Genomic DNA, 22,483 nt, shown 5'->3' on the forward strand with positions numbered 1-22,483 from the left:
ACAGACGGAAATGACGAATCTATAAGGGTTCCGTTTTCTGCCATTTGGCTACGGAACCCTAAAAAGATCCGAAAATTTAATGGTTTTCCAAGTATTTCACAATCGGAGTATTTCAAGGAGGGCTTTCAAGGTAAAAAAACTTTTGGATTTGACAACAGCATTTCGTCACTATTATCAAATAGAAAACGTCCGTATTTAATGCAAAGGACTACCGTTTATTTGGAACAGTTTCAATGGCCTACTATACCTAGCACATGTAGCAAACAATTCCTCATTTCCAGACCTTTTTACTTAGCAATGTAAACACATGAATTATTCTTACATAGGATTGTCCACGAAAGCTGGCGCGGATTTTATATGAAAATTTGACAGTTTATACGTAGTACTTACAAAATACGTACCTACCAACTCTTAGGAATCTATCTATAATACCCGTGAGAAAGCAGTAAAGGGTTTTTTGTATTTGTAGCGAACCTCGCGACGACCTTAACCAACATCGACTACGCAATATCGTCAGAGCTGGATGGCAACCCGCCTCTGTGGGTGACACGGCGGCGCGACGCCACACACGACGACCTGTACGTCAATAACGCCAAGGTGCTCGTGGCGCGATCCTACCAGACCACCAACTCCAACAACAAACGGCAGGTCAGTACCACGTTCTTTCACTTAAACCAATAATTCCATAACACGTTAATTATTAAGCTTTACATTCGTAGCGCTACGTCGTAGCCGATGACATGGGTTTTCCGGTATGTAGCGAAAATGCTACGTAGAGGCAAAACGACAACTTGTCGTGATTAGCGCTGAATGGGGTAAGGTTTACTAGAAGACTTGGAATGGAACTACTCAATGCTAAAAATCATCTTTAATATGATGATCATCTTTAATTTCATTTTTGAACAATAATCGAAACTAGGCATAGAATTTTGGCCCTTAATAGGTGTATTGTAACAAAAAGTAAAAAATGAATAATATTTGAAAACTATTACTTCAAAGCCTGCGATAAATAGTTTATTGTAATACATCTAAATATATACAGTGTAAAAAACCAATACGAGCAATAAATCAAACCAGATATATAATTAGTCCGTGTAATCATCAATTAAGAAGGTTTTTAAGTTACACTTATGACCCCGTAATTATTTTTTGAAAATTTACTGAACAGCAATGTACTGTACTGCAAAAAATTAGGAGACACAACATGACATTACGAGATACGAGCTTTTTATAGCAACTTGTCTGTTGCTTTATCTTGTGGACAGATTATTTTGTATGGGTAATATTTTCATTGTATTTCTAAGCAAAATTTATCTCAATATACTTCTTAGGTACTACGCTAACCACCGTTTAAATATTATACCTATATAAAAATAACTTTATCTGCAGTTAACAGAGCAAAGTGTAAACAGAATTTTCGAACGTAGTAAGACTAGCGAGTCTAATCTAAGCAAACTGTAGGTTAATTGCTATAAAATGTATTGGATTTAAAAACTACGTACTGCTTTAAATCCAATACATTTTATAGCAATTAACCTACAGTTTGGTAGTACTACAGTACAGGTACTTGGCGGTTCCACGTTGGAATTGCATACATTGAAACCGACACTCATACGAGACATACAAAGTTGTAACTTAGCTCTTAGATTAGTGTTGATACTAAGTCGTTTTAAAACTAATAGGTACGAGTATTACTTATGAATCGAGCTTTGGGATGAAATAAATAAACTTGAATCAAATACATAGGTATGTTAAATCCTGGCTTGCAATGAAATATGAACCGAATGATCTTTCATTATTCTCTTTTTATAACATTGGATTACATGTTAATTATAAAACTCCCATGACACTCTAATAATATTTAAAAAGATTACCTACGTTAGTGAGAATTCAATAAAACCAATTTTTGAATGAATGAATTTTGAGCCCTCTCGCATGAGAGGAGGCCTGTGCGAAGCAGTGGGACGTATATTATATATAAATTAATGAAAATCTTTATTTTCAGGCAACTATGGGCCCATAGATAAACAACTTAAAACTAGCATAAATATCATAAAATATATCTTAAAACTAAAACACACACTATGGCTACGACGGATTTCGCGACCCGTTTTTGAGATTGTTACTTTTTAAACCTACCTATTATAAACTTAATTTCTCTCTTGCTGCTCGGAAATGTTTACCTTATTTAGCAAAAATAAAATTTCAACTCAAATAAAACAATAGTAAAAAAAAGACATTATTGTTAATTGTACTGTTTTAGCGGAAGGGAAGTTGTACGAAAATTAATTAGGTTCTGTACTATTGTTCTATAAGAAAAATCAATGCACACAGCCAGTTAGTAAAGCCGAGTAAACCATTTCCCGGCCTCTGCAAAAAACCATTATTCATTTTCTATTTTCGTGAAATAAGCAAGTTACGTCGACGTTCGTTCGTCGTTATAAAATCTGTACCAATTTAATTCTGAATATTTTTGAAATTGATTCACTCCTGGTTGCCTAGCCAACGTGCCAATCGTTTACGCTCCGTGACGTAGCGGGTTTACCCTTGAATTGCCGACAGACATTTAATCGAATATTATTTCAAAGACAACGTTTCAAATATTTTGATGTCATCGACAATTCATTTCGTCTAAAAATAGATACAAGTAAATTTGAATCAAGGATTTTCAATTCGTTGTTTTCTGGATAGCTTATATCGCGGTAGCTCTTTACGTGTTTTTTCAGTTCATTTTAGTTTAAATCTAATAAAATTAATTTCGCATAAAATTATTTCAATTTGTAATATTTCGTTTTCAAAACTAAACGCAGTTGGCTCACTCTGCGCGTTTATAGCTATGTGGATTATAGATTGAAAATTGTTTAAACATAAAATTTCAACCTGTTTTAAAAACTATTCTATTATATGTGGTTGCAGTTCAAACCTAACCTAATCCTCCTATTTAAACCGTTTTTTTTTGTGAGTGGGGTCGCAGTTCTAACCTAACCAAAACCTACTTTGTAAGACATTCGTTTCTGTGTGGGTTCGCATTTCTAACCTTACCTATACGTTCTTTGGAAGCTATTCGATTCTGTGTGGCGTCGTAGTTTTTCTAACTTAACCTAAACCTACTTTGTAAGCCGTTCGTTTCTATGTGGGGTCGCAGTTCTAACCTAACCTACTTTGAAAGCCGTCCGTTTCTGTGTGGGGTCGTCGCAGTTCTAACCTAACCCAAACCTATTTTGAAATATAAATGTGTAGAGCGACATATAAAAATGTATTATATTTATACGTCGAACAAATGAATGGCAATGTCTTGTATTTCTAAGAAGTAAGAATATTTTAAATAGTAGTTGAAACAAAATAACGTCAAACTATATTACTAGATCTAAAATTTCGATGAACCGTTGTCGATGAAGTGATATTCGATGAAATGTTTGTCGGCAAAACAAGGGAATACCCTCTTTATCACTCTCCCATATTAGTACGACAGAGACAGTTGCGTTTCGTTCGCTAGGCACCCTGTTAAGAACGAGGATGCTTACGCGGTGACCTGTATGTGCGCGTTAGAACATTATCGTATTTGCTACTTATCTGGTCTAACAAATATCCTTAGCCATTCAGCGTGGCAACGCAGCCTGCATATTTGGAATATTTGGGCGAGGTAGGGAACAGTTCGGGGCTTAAAAGTTAATTTTTGACGGGGCTAATAGTTTGTGGGGTATTTTTATTTTATTTGTGTATTTTTTATTTTCTACTTTTACTTAAATGTAATAAGTAAGTATACGTAATGTAACAAGTGTGTTGTGTGTTTTTAGGATTCCGTACCCAAAGGGTCAAACGGGACCCTATTACACTGAGACTTCGCTGTTCGTCCGTCCGTCCGTCTGTCACCAGGCTGTATCTTATGAACCGTGATAGTTAGTCAGTTGAAATTTCTACAGATTATGTATTTCTGTTGCCGCTATAACAACAAATACTAAAAACAGAATAAAATAAATATTTCTTTCCAATCTCGAGGTTCTCATCCAATCACCGAAGTTAAGCAACGTCGGGCGGGGTTAGAACTTGGATGGGTGACCGTTTTTATAGATAATGGTACGGAACCCTTCCTGTGCGAGTCCGACTCGCACTTGGCCGGATTTTTTCTCATTTTCATCACCTTAGAAAGAAGCTCTTCAACATTCGATGTTGTGCGATGTACTTCAGTACAGTATATACGCTGTTTTATATATTATGGTGTTACTCTACCAATCATTACATCAATTAAAACGATATATAATAATTACAGTTTGTTATAGGTCCTACACGTGATAGACCAGGTGCTGCAGCCGCTGCAGCCGCACGGGCCGGGCTCCCTGAGCTCGCCCGTCTACAGCCCTAATGCTTACCAGTTCCTCGAACATTCCGACCTCTTCAACATTGGCCAGCACAGACTAAGGTATTTAATTAATATCTTTTTCTGAAAGTTGATTGTATATATTTGCCCTTAGAACGTGCAGTATATGGAATGAGTTACCTTCTGGTATCCTTAGGGAATAACATGGGGTTCTTCAAGAAGCAACTATATATTCAGGGCTCTCAAGGGTCGGCAACACATAAGTGGCTCCTTTGGGTGCTGCTCCATTTTTTTTATTTATGGTGCTATTAAATTAAGCAATTGAAAGAATAAAAGTCCTCGAATGTTGTAAAAAAACATGCTCTCGTTCTTTTAAATTGAAAACCTATATCCGACATGCGAAATGTTGCAAAGTTTAAATGGACTTGGTTCAAGTGAAAAGTTTTGCCTCTGGAAGTGTGTGCATCCGGTGACCTGCTCCAAAATTTGCATTAATATCTCGACGGTATACTTTCATATGGTGGTTTTGTAGTATTTAGGAAATACACTGTTATAACCCTCCTCGCGCGGGAACGATAAATATATACGGATATAAACACACGGTGTAACATGAGAAAACGGAGAGATTTTAACAGTGTATCCCTGATCACATTTAGAGACTAAAATGTCATATAAACTTTTCTGGATTTCGCCTAGTTTCAGAGTTAATACCAATAAAAAAAAATCTTCTTATTGTAACTTAGTACGAAACACCTTTTTGATGGCGATGATGCCATTATGTGGCGTAGTCAAAATATCCTTATTGATAGATGTCAAAAAGTGACAAGTAACCTTAGTAAAAATTAGGTTTTACAAAAGAAATCGTTGAAATTCATTTTTCAGTGCCAGTTTTACGATAACATTAACTTTTGAAGTGCGTGGTTAAAATCTTTCGGTTTCCTCGTGTTACACCGTGTATATTTTTTATTATCATTGCTACTTTTACTATAGCAGTAACTCTGAAATCGCAAAAATAAATTCCTGGTGTGAATGTAATTTTAGTAAGGAACTCTTGACCTTTTTTGCGATTTCAAAGTAGCTCTCATAACAAATGTTGCTCAAAGTAATGAGTACAGTCGCGTGTCTATAACTGGTAGTACGTAGTAACAAAAAATACATCTGATATACTTTAATTAACTACTGCTACTTAATAGCTACTCCACAAAGCAATTATCTGTTTGAATAAGCATCGACAGGATACTTATGGCCGCATTCATAAACGCCGGTCAAGTCTAACAAGCCATTGATAATGGTTTATCCTTATCCATAATTTTGACATTTGTGTTTTATAGAAAGTGATATAATTTAACAAAGGTTTGCTAAGATTTAGAAATATGGGGTATAATATTTTGCTGCTTTACCTGGCTGTATAATTATGCCGATTGGGTTTTTGATTTGTGAGTAAGTACACAGTACATAGTAGCGTACCACGGTTTATAATTTTTGTTTTAATTATCATTTTCATGTATGAAATATTGTAACATTGAATTTTTTCCCTTGCAAGTGTTAAAAAATAATGTGAAAGGCAGTTAAGAATATTACAAACTCGAGTCATAAAAGCCAACTGCATCGCGCCGTGCTTCTATTATAGTATTTTTCAAACTAGATGGGTAGGGTGACTGGTGTCATCTTCATATAATTTATAACCTAAAAAGCCTAATGTCGTAAAATTGTACTGAGATGACATCTACAGCGTACCCATTCTCGTTAACAATATTAATATTACTCCTACTCCCTATGTTTATCAAGAAACCAACTATTTGTTTCAGTATGCCTAGTTGTTAAAAGTAACCTAACCCTAGTTCATCGATACTTTAAAATTGCAGGCAAACTGTACTGTATCATATTCGCGTTACGAACAAAATTGCTGTTTAACAACTTGGGAGTAGCTACATAGTTAGTCAAAATTAATGCAAACTACTGGTTAGCTTCGTCTTTCGTGCATTCGCTCGTTGTCCTCCGCGCGGAGGCTCCGCCGCGTCAAAGGCCTGGGGCTTTGGTATTTATCCTTTGCATGTCTAGTAAAAGTCGACGTTATTCTTTTAAGAGCATACTTAGCATGCACATAAATATGTATTGTAGTATTTTTTTAAACATATTGTTTTGAAACGAGTATGGTAACATTTAGGTATAATAATGTCCCCAAGGTTTATTTAGAATACTTAAGTCGTTCACGAGATCGTTGGCGTTACCCCACGTCCAAAACTTTTTATCCATTGGCGCCAAGTTTTGTATAAATATAAAAATCAAGGTGTACAAAACACAGTTTACAATAAATAAATTACTTACTGATTCTTAAATATCCGAACAAAAACATAAACATTATTCAACAAAAATAATGTGTTTTTACGCAATTTGATTCCATATTAATAAAATAACTAATGTGTTTAACATTAGCGTTTAAATCATAAAAGGCCTTTAAGTAATATTATTTCAATAAGCTGTCAGTGAAAATCGTGTGAAAGAATAGGTATATATTTTCGCAAGTTTATTTTATTCAAATGCGTTAGCCTTTAATCGCTTGGGCTTTTTAGGCAGGAATCAAAGAGAATCATCCAAAATGCATGAGCGCTTTGTGATAGGCAGGCGATCAGGGTTATATCGCAACAATATCGACTTTAAGTAAACTAGCAGTTGCCCACGACATCATCCGCATGGATTTATTTCCCGAACACACACTTTTAACCCACTTTTAACCCTATTAGGGAATGAGTTTTCGAAAACGCTGAAATCATTTTTCTCGAATTTTATGAAAATATCGTATTAGTTTCAAGTTACTGACTTAATATAAACCTCGATTCCCATACAGACATCCCATAAAAACGTTGAAATTACTTTTTTATATTATAATATAATATATTTTTAAGAAGTTTCAAATTCCTAGCTTAAAATAAAACTTGTTCCCCATACAAACGTTTATCCCCCTTTATAACCCCCTTAGGGGATGAATTTACAAAAGCGCTGAAAAGTTTTTTCTCCTATTTTAATATTACCTATACATTTTCACGAAGTTTCAAGTTCCTAGTTTAAAAATATATATCCCTATACAAACTTTCATCCTCTTTTATAACCCTCTTATGGGTTTAATTTCCAAAAACGCTAAAATTAATTTTCTTCAATTTTAATATTATGCCTTTTCACGGAGTTTTAAGTTCGTAGCTAAAATAAAACTTGAACGCCATACAAACGTTCAACCCCTTTTTAACCCCCTTAAGCGTTGAATTTTTGAAACCCGCTTCTTATCCCTTGTACACTTAATAAATGCAACCTATTGTGCAAATTGAAACTTTCTAGCTTTTGTAGTTTCGGCTCTGCTTTGATGAATCAGTCAGTCAGTCAGAACATACTATATTAATATAAAGATTATTAACGCGATACCAACCAAAAAAACGGCAAATATCGAAATCCTTGGTGTCGTAGCAGTAAGGCGAGGCGTGTGGCTTTCAAACCCAAGATGGTCGCTTTTTAGTGAAGTAGAACACCGTTAGAAAATCGAACTAAATCCAATAAGACCTCGTTTCCCTCTGTATTGGAAGCTCTAAAATAGCAGTCGCCGCCGTGTGGCAAAACTAGTGCTTGTGCCGATTCGTGGTATAATGTTGCCGAGTGGACTCCAGGCTTTTTATGTAAGCTGTTGCAAAATGCCGTGACAACGCTTGGATGATTCTAGGCTGATAATGATAATGATCAATTACCGAGTCATGTGAACGTTTCTGTTTACCTGCATTACTTTAAAAATCCTAAGCGTATTTACAAACAACAACGGACACATGATCACATCAGTAATTCAATATTAAGAGTAATTGACGAGCGGTTTGGCCTAGTGAGTAGTGACCCTGCCTACAAAGCTGATGGTCCCGGGTTCAAATCCTGGTAAGGGCATTTATTCGTGTGATGAGCATGGATATTTGTTCCTGAGTCATGGGTGTTTTCTATATATTTAAGTATTTATAAATATCTATATAATATATATATCGTTGTCTAAGTACCCTCAATACAAGCCTTATTGAGCTTACTGTGGGACTTAGTCGATTTGTGTAATAATGTCTTATAATATTTATTTATTATTATTTATTATATCCTCATCTTCCTAGCGTTGTCCCGGCATTTTGCCTGGAGGCTGGGGTCCGCTTGGCAACTAATCCCATTAATGGGCATAGGCACTAGTTTACGTTTAGATTAGCCTTATCAATAATTCAATATAACCGACATAATGTATACAGACACATTCCTACGAGTATTGCCCTAGGTACTTTCCCTGCGTGCAAGTTCGAGATTTAATAGACCCGTTGCGTTGCTATTTCACCTCAGCCCCCACTTACTTCTCGCTGTTCAATAAGTAACTTTGCAACGACAACGAACGCACCGCGAACTAGGATGGAACTAGGATACAACAACGATTACCAGTGCGCCGCCTAACTAGAGTTTCGCGTGTTTCAATTACTGCGAAACACGACCGGTTAACTGCGTATACAACTCTCATTCTACTTTTTGCTTTCGAGTGAATAATGCCTCGGCAAATGTGCTGTCTCGTTCGGTCTGTTATGGAAAACATTTACCTAGTGTTATCTTTCTTCAGCCATGCATACTTGTCATACTGGTCGATTTTTATGTTATTAATGTTGCTGACGCGTCTCTATTTAATACAACAGTTTCGTTGCGAAAATACTTCAACGAAGTTTTCTGTACCTAGGTGACTTAGATAGCGCCAGAGAAAAACCTAGCGATTATTTAGGTAACCTTCTCTTGAAAAGTGATCGGTTATCACCAATATAAATCGCAAAACCAAAAATCTATGTAAGTATTATTTAAAGTTCAAAAGAGTTATTATCATTAGATATCCTGCGAAAACAGTTTCATAGATATTGGTTAGGTATTGAATTTCAAGAGCTGCTTTAGAAAACTGTATCATTTGATTAGTCTTAAAAGCAGGCTTTATAAAATCTACTTTTAGACTACAAGTTGATGAATATGTTTGTTTATTAAAAACGAGGTGGGATGGTTAGGTTGAAACTTATATTTTATTGAAATGGTGCAGCGAAAGCGCTGTAATCGGAGTTATTTATTCAGCCGCACGTTCGTTCGGAGATAACCACATACATCCTAGCCACGCGGGAACGTCCGAAATATCCGCCACGATTCAGATATAAAAATCTATTGAACTCGATCCCGTTCGCTGACGAATATTTCATTAACTTCAGGATCGCGATGCGCCGCACATTTTAACAAGTTTTATGTCGGCACCTACAAATTGCTTTAGAAGCAAAACTTTTAAATGAACTTTTAATTTATTTGCTTACTCTGCCTCTGTAAATAGACCGCAAATGAGGGCCTCGGCTAAATGGCTGCTGGGAACAAATTTCGTCTCATAAAAGTTCCAAAGCATTCGTGTTATGTCAAAGCTAAGTAATGGTATTTCACCCTGTAAATTATAAACAAGTACAAAATGAAAAATGAAAGTGTGCCTGCCAGGAGCGCACCCGTTCGACCCTGGCTTGCTCGCTAATATTTTATGGGGAAGGGGAACGCAAATCCGTGACGCTAACTGCTAAAACTTTGACCTTCAACAACTGACATGTTGGCGCATAAATATTCATTGCCGTTATCAAATTACTGTCATGAAATCAAGTCATAAAATAATAACTTCCGAGCCTTATGTACGAGCGCGCCAACTACTTAACTCTATTAAGGCTTCTTAAGGGATTTCGCACGAGGGCTGAAACAGCTTAATTATTACTAACTCATACATCGCAAATAAGTGCTTAACCTGATAAAGTAGGCCAACATGGGTAAATTGTTACGCAGCAAGTTGTATTAAGAGAATATTTAAATGGTTATTAAAAACTCTTTTATAGCGGATAAAGGTATACTTACATATTTTTCTTTTATACAGGTCATTCCGGCAAAAAGTAAATCAACTTCATAAGAAAGAAGTTTTTAATGCCGACGGCAAGCATACCTTCTTTATTCCTGTGGACGAAGGCTTTAAGGTTTGTAAATTAAAAATTCATTGTAACATCTACATCTAAACTACGGTATATTTTGTTGCGTATTAGCATAATTACGGAAATTAACATTCTTCAAAGGTAAGGAAAACTTTAGATGAATTGACGAGATTTGAACAACCGCTCGTCTAAAGAGATTAAAAAGGAAAACTTTTATTGAACGGGGTAGCTGGATCACTTTTATCATTGAAGAAAATTGTACTGTAACACTTTTAAAGTTGTAGTACATTATACGAGTATAATACGTTTTGTATTGATTATGAGTTATCAGTACCTATTAAAAAGCAAAATTAAAGGACATTTAATTTTGCTTTTTAAATAGGTACAGTACAAAATAAATAAGTATATAGTAATCTGAATGGAAGTTAAAACTTAATCTCTTTAAAGTTAAAGATAAAGATAGTTTATTATTCAAGTAGGCATATTACAATGCGCTTATGAACGTCAAATAAAGCTACACCGGCTCTAACCCTACACCTCCTGAGAAAATTTAAAACCCCCCTTAATTGGAGGAGGGTATCCCAATATGGACCGGCAAGAAACTCGGCGGGACACATCTTTTCAAAACATTACATCTTACAATTAACATGCATTAAATAAGAACAAAATACTATTTAGATTACTATAGAAATCATGCAATTACAAGTAGCTACTTTTCTTTATAGAAATTTGATTAAAAAATATATATGTCATATCAAATCATACAAATACCTTGACCTAATCTAATCTCGATACATTGATACAGCTCTACAGAAGGTTGCAACACGTGGACTGTTTAAAACTATGGACTACGACGCCACGTAACGCTTTTGCCAATCTTAGTTATAGTTCGTTGTTTTTTGCATTAGAAAGAAAATAAGGGATCTTAATGTGTCTTTTATTAAAAAACACTTTTGGAAAAGAAGTCACAGCAAATACATAACAATTATAAATCTTCCTTTCCTTTCATAAGTACCTAATATAAACATATTTTAAACGAGTTTTTTATTAAATTTCAATAAAAAGACACGTCATGCTTGTTTACCTTTATTCTAATTAAAAAAAAACTAACTATTATAGTAGCGAATCCGTCATTTCCATTAACGTTTTACCAAGGCTTAATAAGCTTTGAGAAACGCGGTATAAGTATAACATTTGTTGCAAGCGGTAGGTATAATATTAATTGCGAGATTTAACAGAACTCATATTCTAATTTTAAAGTTAATTAATTTATGGAATTACAAAATGTGTTTTAACAGCATTCTTGCAAAGTTTTAATGACCTGTAAATGTTTCTGTATAGATTCAGAAAACATGGAAATTCAAACGCAGAAACTGCCTAAACAAGCAAAATAGGTACTTATATAATTTTTTATTTAGGAGCGGCATCTTATTTTTAAGGTAAATTTCGTGACCACTGAAATGACTACCTAGAAACCCTTATAGTTTCGCCATGTCCCTCTGTCCGTCAGTCCGTCCGCGGCTTTGCTTCGTGATCGATAGTGCTAGAAAGCTGCAATTTGGCATGGATACATAAATCATGCATGGCAACGGAACGATAAAATTTAAACACTTAAAAAATTTTGGGTAGGTACTTATCTCCCATAAAAACTGATACTTTTTTTTACTTTTACTCAATAGTGTGGGGTATCGTTTGATAGGTCTTTCAAAACGAATAAGGGTCTCCAAACACCATTTTATGGAAAAGTTAATAGCCTCTCCGAAACTAATATGAAAAAAATTGTTAAAAATATGAAAAAATATAAAAAAACAAATGCTAAGTAAATGCTTTCAATGAAAACTATAGCGAACATCGGTCCAGCCGTTTTTGAGTCATTGCAAAAAATCTTCCTTATTAGTAAAAAGACGTACAAAGCGCTGTCAAGGTACTCCTTTATGCTTATAATTTACGCGTACCTAAATGATACTTACTAATCAATAACCCCCATTTGGCATTGAAATATATCTAAGGACAGGCCTTACGGGCACTAAGAATGGTGCTAGTTCAGTGGTGTAACACACGAATTCGAGCCAATCGTGCAGTCGAACGCAACTAGTTGCGACCAATCGCGCGCGTGATGCGAATTCATCAACCAAATCGCGTTGTGGCGTTAGACTGCACGATTGGCTCGAATCCGTGTGCGTGACATCGCTGTACTGGCCCCATTCTTATTGTCCGTAACGCTCGTCCTTAGATATATGTCAATGCCATTTGGCCTGTTCTGACAGAATGGTTACTACGAAACTCTACACTGAGCATGGCTTGACAATCTCTTGGCTGATTTATTTCAATCTCTTATTGTTCGGATATTATTAGTAAATAAATAAATAAGCGCGAACAAGCTGCATTGATAGTAATATCATATACCCACTAAATAACATTTTTTTTTAATCTGCCTGATGCTCCTGTTTTATAATCCCATCAGTAATTATGTTGCGTTATTTTAGCCAACAACCCGCTCGGACCTGATAGACGCGAAGGTAGTGGACGGGCACGTGATCCCGCACCACGTGCTCTTCACGAAGGCCACGCCGGACACACGCGAGTTCGAGACCCTGGCTTTCGGGGACAACGTCAAGGTCATCGTCTCTTTCAGCACCGCCATGAACGGGAATGAGGAAATCAGTAAGTTCTACATGAGTACTATCAATAGACTTTGTTTATTACCAAAGTTGAAAGTATTCAATCTTTAGAAATATTGGTTAATGAAATAACTGCTTGATTCGTATTTATATGTGCACGAAATAGCCCAATTAATCTTCAGATATTCACGCTTAAAACTGTTTAAAAATTTAAATGTCAGTAATCGCAGGTCAATTAGTCTGTTCATACATAAAATTTTAGTAAAACACTTAACAGTTAAAATAAAGTACGTACTAAAAATCTGTTTTTATCATAACGCCCATGTAAATCAGAATACGATTCAATAGATAATGGAATTAGAGTTTCCCTATTTTTGAGATGTGTGCAGGTGGCGTTATTTTTCCACGCGGCTATCCGTTTAGGAACGTCAGGTCAGGCAATATATCTTTGACCGAGCTAGCCGGCTTAACTTATGATTGAAACTGACAGTTATTACCTTTATTCAGCTTACGTAAAATCCAACACGGTGGCGGGAGACGCGAAGCACAGCCGAGGGGTCGTCCTGGCGGACATCGTGCGCGCTAATATTCCCGTCAAGAACGGAGTCGTCCATCTCATCCAGCGGCCGCTCATGGTCGTCGACACCACCGTTATCGACTTCCTCAAGGTACTACGACAATTTCAAATCAATAATATACACACTTTACTACTACATCAACTATTCATACTGCTGATTAAAATTCGTCGGTTCCAGATATAGTCACAGAACACGCACATTCAAATCAATCAGATCAATTATTATACTGTGGAACGTTTAACTTCAAGGACTTTGAAAATGTTTGAATTTAGGTGTTTATCACACTGGATGCGACTCGCACGTCGCTTCGATGTTTGAGCGAGACAACGCTATGCGCGTTTTATTCCAACATCCCGCTCGCACCGATGTGCGATGTGCTCGATGAGCAACGCGACGTGCGAATCGCATCCATGTGAAAGCCGCCTTAAGGGATACGTCTTGCTTTAAAATTTAAACGTTTCGCTATCCGTTCGATCTGGGTCATGTGATGGGTGCTGTTTAATAATATTGGTTACTAGGTACTTAAATTGCTAATACTTATGATAAATAAGAAAACTTACTTGATACTTATGATCAATGATAAAATGATAAGATTATATCTAAATGCAGTTGGTGAATGATGGCAGTACGTACAAACAGCAACAATATGAATTATACATCATTTCTATATATTCTATACCTACTTAAAATCAAAATTGTGATGAAATCTAGGGCCATTAATAAAATTATAATTATAAGTAAAACACCATTTTATTGTTATGACCGTATTTACATAGCCTAGTTAAGTACGATAAATATTTTATAAGATTTTTTATGAAAAAAGTGTCATTTTATTCACTGGAAAATGCCATTATAACAAAATTAAACATTTGTATACTATCATTGTATACTTTCCGCTCCATTCATGACGGAACCAGGCAATGAAGGTAAAATTAAAACAGTCGTATTTATTTCTTCTAATTATCCATTTTTGTGAGTGTCCCTTTACTCCATTAAAACTTTTTCTTTTTGTTGATACTGTTCTTAATTTTACAAATTATTTATTGAGCACGTTAACCTTTGAAATGTAGATTATTCCGCCGTACATTGAGGTATTGTAAGTATTATGATAGAAAACGGTAATTACGTACTTAGGTATGTATAAATCCATTGAAGTATGTTTGTTGAATTTGAATAAATCATTGTAAGGTCGCCGTAGCAAATACCTATAGTAAAAGTTGCGTAAGTAGCATTTAGTAGAAACCATTTGAAAACCTGTGTACTCAGTGTGGAGACATGCTGAACTTTCATACCCTTGGTACGAAACATACAGAAGCTTTCTTCTCCTTGCTTTTCACCGGTGAATCAAGGCGATGATTTGATTGATCTGAAATTTTTGGCGATTATGATTAGGTATTTACACCTACTAGTTCAAAGTACCAATTATCAGCGATTCTATGTAATACACTCAGACATGCTTTGCTTTGTCGGTGAAGTAAAACTGCAAAAGTAAATAAGAACAAAATTCAAGGGAAGTCTTTCTAAATCAGGGATGTTTTAAGTTCATTCATCTCAATGGTTTTATATTTACTCCTAATACCTAAACATAAAACACATTCACACACGTCTGTAACTATCATAAGTGTATCACGTGGATTCTATTTGTAAATCAATTTTGGATAGTTGTGTCGATGAAGCAATGTTTTCTCTTTCGTATGTTTGTGCCCGCCCTGCCCGCCGCGGACCCTGCATGACTTACCACTATTCTAGGGGATTGTAAGTATCCGGTAGTGTCGCATGTTGGTTGGCTTGTACCGTACTCATTGTTTCCTCACTTTCCCCATACTCATTGTTTTTCATTGTTTGTCTACCTTTTCTTATGGTTGCATCTACCCTAAGCTATCTTTGAATATTAACAATATTTTGTTTGTTAAGCAACGATAAGGTAAATGGTAATTCACTATTTGTACTTTAAGAACTAATTGTATCCCATGTTGCCTAGTGAGCTCTTGTAAGTATAAACTAACGTATAGTCCAGGGGTCGCCAAATGGCGGACCGCGGTCCGCATCCGGACCGCCGACCCATTTTGTGCGGACCGCGAGAACACAGCAACTTTTGCACTACAGAGTACGTAATTTAAAATAAAAATGTATCCCCCGCATTATCTTCGTTGACGTCAATTTGAAAACGGCCGGGCGAAGTCACTAGCTAAGATAGTCCGCAACAAAAAATGTCATTTTTCTCATTGATATGTAAAAAAATACCTTTGTTATTTCGGTACTTACATTTGTTTAATAAATATTTTCTCTATAAAATGTTGTGCGGACCGCGATGGTCATTTCATTTCTTAATACAGACCCCGAGCGAAACTAGGTGACCCCTGGTATAGTCGCTAGGACACTAGATTATTATGTTGCTACGAACATGTCGAACATCTATACAAGCGTATCTACCTAGATATTTTTATTGATCCTAATGATACTGGATTCATATTTTTAACGGGGATTCCATATTCATGCATATATTATCATTCTAATTAATGAAAAAAACTCCTTTAACTCACCGCATCGAGATCTATGTTGAATCAATGATAATATATAGCACTGCCTATCCGAACATTTCTTGGAGTGATTCGCAATGAAGAATATTTATTTCGTTAAAAAATGTTGTTCTTTGAAGCTCCAAATCATTCATCTCTTCAAAGGGTCATCTTTTCACTTCGCTACGTGAAGGCGTATTCGGAAATGTTAAATATGATACAAGTTATAAGCCATATCATTGGCACTTGCTCAAAAACACGAAAAGTAAAGTCACACTCGTTGCTCAAAATGAGCGCGGCACGCGTACAATATTAATTTGAAATATCCGTGTCATTGCGTCGCTTGTAATCAGAATATGCATTCATGATAATAATTTGTAAAGAAGGCAAAGTAAGCTTTGAAAACGTCCCTAAGTTACTTTAAGTTTATTATTAAGCAGTTTCAACTTTGTGGTTTCGCAAAAACTACGAAAAAACTATAGAATATACAAATTACAATATACAAAGAAAATGATATGAAAAAAGAAAATATTTCAGTAAGGTAGGTAGGAAAATCTTAAAATATTCCTCACATTCTCATAATTATAAACATGTTAACACGACAGGAAAAAGAGGACGGCCCGTTGTGCAAATTCTACGAGGTGATCCTGGACCTCGGAAACAATAACCAGTTCCTCAACGAGCTGAACACGGCCAAGGATATGACCCTGTTCGCGCCCTCCAACGAGGCTTGGAACGAGCCCAGCGTGCAAAACATCGTCAGGTATGCTTTATGGCTTAAGAATTTATTTTTCCAAAAGAATATACTGTTCACTTACATAGAGAAATACGATGGTATGGGTATTGGGTGCTCGCATGATTTCTCGTGAAGTCAAAATCAATCTTGACACAGTATGAAGTTTTATGGATTGTAAAAAACCATTGCCGACAACAGAATTTTCTTTTCTTTTTTTCAATTTTTGTGTGATTTTAATTAGCTAAATAATGTAACAGTTTATATTGAACATGACAGAAAAAATAAGCGTCGAAGTGAGTAGTAGTGAGAGGTAGATTTAGTCTATTTTACATTTTAGGACAAATCAAAAATCTAATTGAGTTGAGTTTGAAAATTAATATTATTATAATGTAGGATTGTAGGTCTTTCTACTTTACATACAACGGTGAAATAACAAGATATTATATATAAATGTATGTGGTTTAAAATATTTAATTTTCAAATGCATGAGGACACAGAAATCCGCATTTCAACCCAATAAATCTAATGAAATCCCCGGAAAAATCTCGCGAACGATGAAGGGAAAAGAATTGGGAAATGGTAATTGAAAGGTATATAATGTGGGCGGTTATGCATCTCAGATTACGTCCGTGGGAGCTAAAGGCCGATTCTGATTTTCTTAAGCGCCACATGAAGTACATGAACCCGCCGCATAAAGTTACGGAGTTAGAAGTTATTTTAAAACGACCTGCTTAAATTACATGCAAATTTACGTAACGAGCACGATGACGCGCATTTTGTCAAATTTACGTAACGACCACGATGACGCGCATTTTGTCAAATTTACGTAACGACCACGATGACGCGTATTTTGTCAAATCTTACATTTAATAACATGACAATACCAATCAAGCCACGCATTGTCGTTCTCTGTCTGGTCCTAGTTTCCGTTGCTAAAAATTGTTATAGAAAGAAAATAGTGTGAGTAGAATTTGTTTTATATAAAACTATTATTTATATCACAATTGTCTCTTTATATTACAATTTCTAGTAAAGATAGATATTATGTTACTTGAATGTTCATGACATTTTCATATTATTTAAGAATGTCGTTTTAGAATGAGAACTTAACTTCGATTGTATGGCTGCGGCTATATAAATATTTGGGGACAATCTTACGCAGATCGACCTAGCCCCAAAATAAGCAAAGCTTGTACTATGGATACCAGGCGACGATAAACATACGTATATAGATAAATACATACTTATATGCATAGAAAACAACCATGACTCAGGAACAAATATCTGTGTTCATCACATCACATAAATAAATGCTCTTACCGGGATTTGAACCCGGGACCATCGGCTTCATAGCAGGGTCATTACCCCTGTAACTTGCTAATGACTGTCTTATTGAGAATTGAGTGCTTTCAGGAACCATCAGAAACTTAAGGAGATCTTGAATTTGCATCTAGTGCGGGAAAGACTGGCTATGGATACTATAATACACAATAACATGAATCAGGTAATATTATTGCTTATGTTATTCGTATGTTGCAGTCCATTTGTGCAAATTAGAATTTATCTGTCAGGAAAAAATAACAACATAATATATATTTTTTATAAATTTGTAAAATATCAATCAGCATTAACTACTTTCATTGAATGTTTTTCTTCTACGAACGAACCCTAACTTGCGCAACCGGACAATCTTTTATTTTGTGTATTAATCCCAATTGTCTCGAAAGAGGACAATTAATTTAGTAAAAGGATAATCTATGACAGAACGAAAATAGGACGCAACAATAATATCGCAGAAAGCAATTCTATTAACATTAATCTCATGTCTTGTATTTTATTGTGGTTCTGGCTGCGCGGACTCAGCTCCCTGGAACTGTACGTGTAATATATGGATTAAATTTTAATATTGTCGGACGCATTAACAAAAAATAATACTTGCAAAGCTTTTGTGAACCTTTGTTTCTCCTTGATTCAGATCCGCCAATGTTAGAGACAGCATGTTCTAAGATGACCAAAAATCTGAATCGTTTTATAGAAAAAGATGGACTTAGACCCACTATTCGTGATTATTTTTATTTATTTATTTCTTAGACCCACTTGCACCATCCCACTGACTCGGGGTAAACCGGTTAAACCGTTAACCCAGTGTCAAATTGTACTGGTAACCATGGTAACTCCGGATTTAATCGGTTAACCCCGATTTAGTGGAATGGCGAAAGTGGGCCTTACTTGTATAAATTTCCTCACTGGAATAAAATTAGATGCATGACCGTTCGTTTAATGTACGTAGATGATTATTTGTATGTCACTTTTTGTGCCAATCCCCCTAAGGGCCACTTGCATTATCCCATTAACCCGAGGTTAACCGGTTAAACCATTAAGCGCGACCTGCAACATCCCACTAACCCGGGGTTAACCGTTTAAACCGTTAACCCAGTGCATTGACTGGTAACTATGGTAACTCCAGGTTTAACCGGTTCACCTCGGGTTAGTGATTGGTGCATTGGCCCTAAGTTATGTATTTTTTAGGCATAGCTCTGACAGCGTTATGTGGTGTAACCCTGTGAAAACTTAAACTCAACACTCAAAAAAGAGATCAGACTTAAATTATTAAACATAATCCTAGTTGGTGGTTGGTGGTTCATTACCAAGCCATCTACATACAAGTCGTGTACGATATGACTTCATGTTTCAGATCTACCAAGCCCCGACAGCGATGCACCGCAAGTACCTCTACTTTAACGTGCTCACCCACAACAACAATCAGACACTAACCGTGGAGGGCGGCGGAGTAAACGCCACAGTGACCTTGCCCAACATCGCCGCGACAAATGGCTTCGTTCACATCATCGACAGAGTTCTGGGAGTTCCTTACACCACTATATTTGAGAAGTTGAAGACGGACCCTATGTTGAAGTAAGACATATCCTAACCTGACATATATATTGTCTCTTTTCGGCCCGGTGGTTGACTAGTAGAGAATGCCTTATGGCATTAAGTCCGTCATTTGTAATTCGTTCTAATATATTTTAATCTATCGCAGCATCACATACAATCTGGGCAAGCGGGAGATGTTCAACACGCAACTGAATGACTTGGAACACCGGTACACATACTTCGTACCTCGCGACCACGCCTGGCTCAAATTCCAAGTGCGACACCCCTCAGCATTTAAAGCGCTATTCAAACTGGACTTTGGGTATTATGTAAGTTTATTCATATTTCAAAACATATCGTGGGAGTCATCATGAAGAAATTTAATAAAATGTATGTCCCGTAGAAGAAAAAATCAATCGTCCCATTTAGCTTGGATAGGACACGACTAACTAACGGTCGGTAACGAACGTGCTTCATCCAAAATTTCTGACAGTAACATTACGTTAGCGTACTAACGGCTTCAGTCGCATCCGTTTTTCGACAATATTACGTCGGCTAAACCTACTTGGCATCGATAAATGTGTTGAATCCCTAAACCATACATTTTATGACTTTAATACGGAAGGATATGGACATGCCGACCCCGAATGCAAATTGTCGTGGTGAACAACTTAACATTCCTGTATTTCCATTTTGGACATTCCTAAAGTACTGGGGCATATTTACGCCTAAGGCAACGCGAGGGTTTAGTTTAATGTAGTTTCCTTGTCTCGTAATATTCAATACTTTCACTAGGATTTCAACGATAAAATTTAGGAAATCTAGGGTAAAATATTTGAGATAATGTTTGTCCCAGAATTTACTTATTAATATTAGGTATTACATATTATACACATATGGGTACATTGCCTGAAATAAATATTATATTGTTATTATTATACTAGAGACTCCGTGAGCTGTAGACTTCGCGAACCCCCGAAATCCAAGAACTGAAGCGACAGAATAAATCTATACAACCATCGAACCTACTCAACCACGAGAATCGGTTGAAAAATGCGACCTGTAGAGGAGATCATCCGAACATACGAAAGAATTTTTGCTCAAGCTGAAACGGAGACCTCCACTTTCGCTCGGTTAATAAGTTATGTGTGGTGTATTTTCTATGATTATTTGGTAGGTATATAAAATACCAAGCAGAAAAAGTCTATCAATGTACAAGTCATGTCGCAGGATTTTTATGTTCTTTATGTATACTTACTATAACTTCAAAAAAATTGAAAGGGTAGTCCGCATCTAATCTATGCCAAAAAAGCGTGTTTTCATTAAAACTTAACTGATCTGTTCCACAGACGAAACAAATTTTGGAGAGGCACGTGATCCGCGCCAGCCGCTCGTACACCATCTCGGACCTAAAGCTTCACGCCAATGAGACGCACCCGTTCGTGATGCCCACGAGCCGCGACCCGCTGCGACTGCGTGTCAAAGAGTCTGACAAAAGTGAGTCAACAAATCCTAGAGCCAGACTGCCTACCGCTCGTAGATCATTCCCAAATTAAAGGTTTGGAGCTTCGAGATGCACCACATCGTGATAAATAAATATTATAGGACATTATTACACAAATTGACTAAGTCCCACAGTAAGCTCAATAAGGCTTGTGTTGAGGGTACTTAGACAACGATATATATAATATATAAATATTAAATACATAGAAAACACCCATGACTCAGGAACAAATATGCATGCTCATCACACAAATAAATGCCCTTACCAGGATTTGAACCCGGGACCATCAGCTTCGTAGGCAGGGTCACTACCCACTAGGCCAAACCGGTCGTCATCGTCATCATGATGTTTTTTACATTGATATATCAGTGACTAAATTGATATTAATTTAGAAGGTAGGAACGGCCACATGTACATTGTTTTCTCATACGTAAAATTGTATTTATTTTAAAATATGAGAATGAAACAAATAATTCTGATTTTCGTCGACTTTTTTAAATCTCAAAATAAGAACTCTTTACACGTCTCCATCTTTAACATTGCAAAAATGTCTTTGACTAATACAAATTCCGTTCCACCCAGACTACTACGTAGAATGGAACGGGCACTGGATACACGTATTCCGGCCGGACGTGGAGTGCACGAACGGCATCATCCACGTGATCGACGAGCCCTTCTTGTTGGAGAGCGACGTGCGCGCCACTGGGGCCGCCTCGCCGCTCGCGCACGCGGTTGCGATGCTACTGATCTCTATCTGTTTTACAATTCTTCAATAAACCATTGAGGTCATTAATTATAATTTTTTGACAACTTGTGACAGCAAATGTAGGATGGTAGACATTTTCACTGCCATTTCAGCATAACGTCTTGACCAGAATTCCATCAAATACCATTTAAACGGGTTTAATAACTTAATGCATTTAGGAAAATATTTTCTGTGGTAAAATCGCATCTATTAATCAATAACTATAAATGGTCGTCATGTCACTAGCTGGTCATAAAATTATTCAAAGTGTTCGGACTTGATTTCAGCTTATGTACGAGTAAGCTGTCGGAGTGTGACAAAAGAATAATGTTCGTTATTTGACGCTAGTGTAGATGCGACTTTCAATCTGTTCTGTTCGACTTTCTGTGGGCAATCAAAATAATATAAAACGTGAGGTTTATGCAAAGTAATATGCAAAAGGTTGACAAGCAATAGTGCTCCGCCCCGTCGGGTGTGAAGTATACATAGGTATGACATAAATTTTCTAAATCGCATTAGATATGTTTGGTTGCCAAATTTAAAGCTGTAATATTTACAGCTTCATTTTGAACAAGTTGAACTTGTTTTATACTATATTCTG

At 36.3% G+C, this 22,483-nt stretch overlaps 1 protein-coding gene across 1 annotated transcript in view; it reads left to right on the plus strand.

Moving 5' to 3' along the window:
- The window catches only part of LOC133520680 (fasciclin-1), a 107,182-nt gene extending 85,252 nt beyond the window's left edge, over positions 1-21,930 (plus strand). Inside the window, exons 3-13 of the mRNA XM_061855281.1 lie at positions 470-648; positions 4,281-4,420; positions 10,251-10,347; positions 12,789-12,966; positions 13,431-13,591; positions 16,626-16,783; positions 18,170-18,260; positions 19,452-19,672; positions 19,800-19,962; positions 20,983-21,130; positions 21,720-21,930. Coding sequence (XP_061711265.1) covers positions 470-648; positions 4,281-4,420; positions 10,251-10,347; positions 12,789-12,966; positions 13,431-13,591; positions 16,626-16,783; positions 18,170-18,260; positions 19,452-19,672; positions 19,800-19,962; positions 20,983-21,130; positions 21,720-21,913 — 1,730 coding nt within the window. The 3' untranslated portion in view covers positions 21,914-21,930. The remainder of the gene's footprint in view (positions 1-469; positions 649-4,280; positions 4,421-10,250; positions 10,348-12,788; positions 12,967-13,430; positions 13,592-16,625; positions 16,784-18,169; positions 18,261-19,451; positions 19,673-19,799; positions 19,963-20,982; positions 21,131-21,719) is intronic.
- The last annotated feature ends 553 nt before the right edge of the window (positions 21,931-22,483 follow it).

Source organism: Cydia pomonella, chromosome 8, assembly GCF_033807575.1.
Source record: "Cydia pomonella isolate Wapato2018A chromosome 8, ilCydPomo1, whole genome shotgun sequence".
NCBI lineage: Eukaryota > Metazoa > Arthropoda > Insecta > Lepidoptera > Tortricidae > Cydia > Cydia pomonella.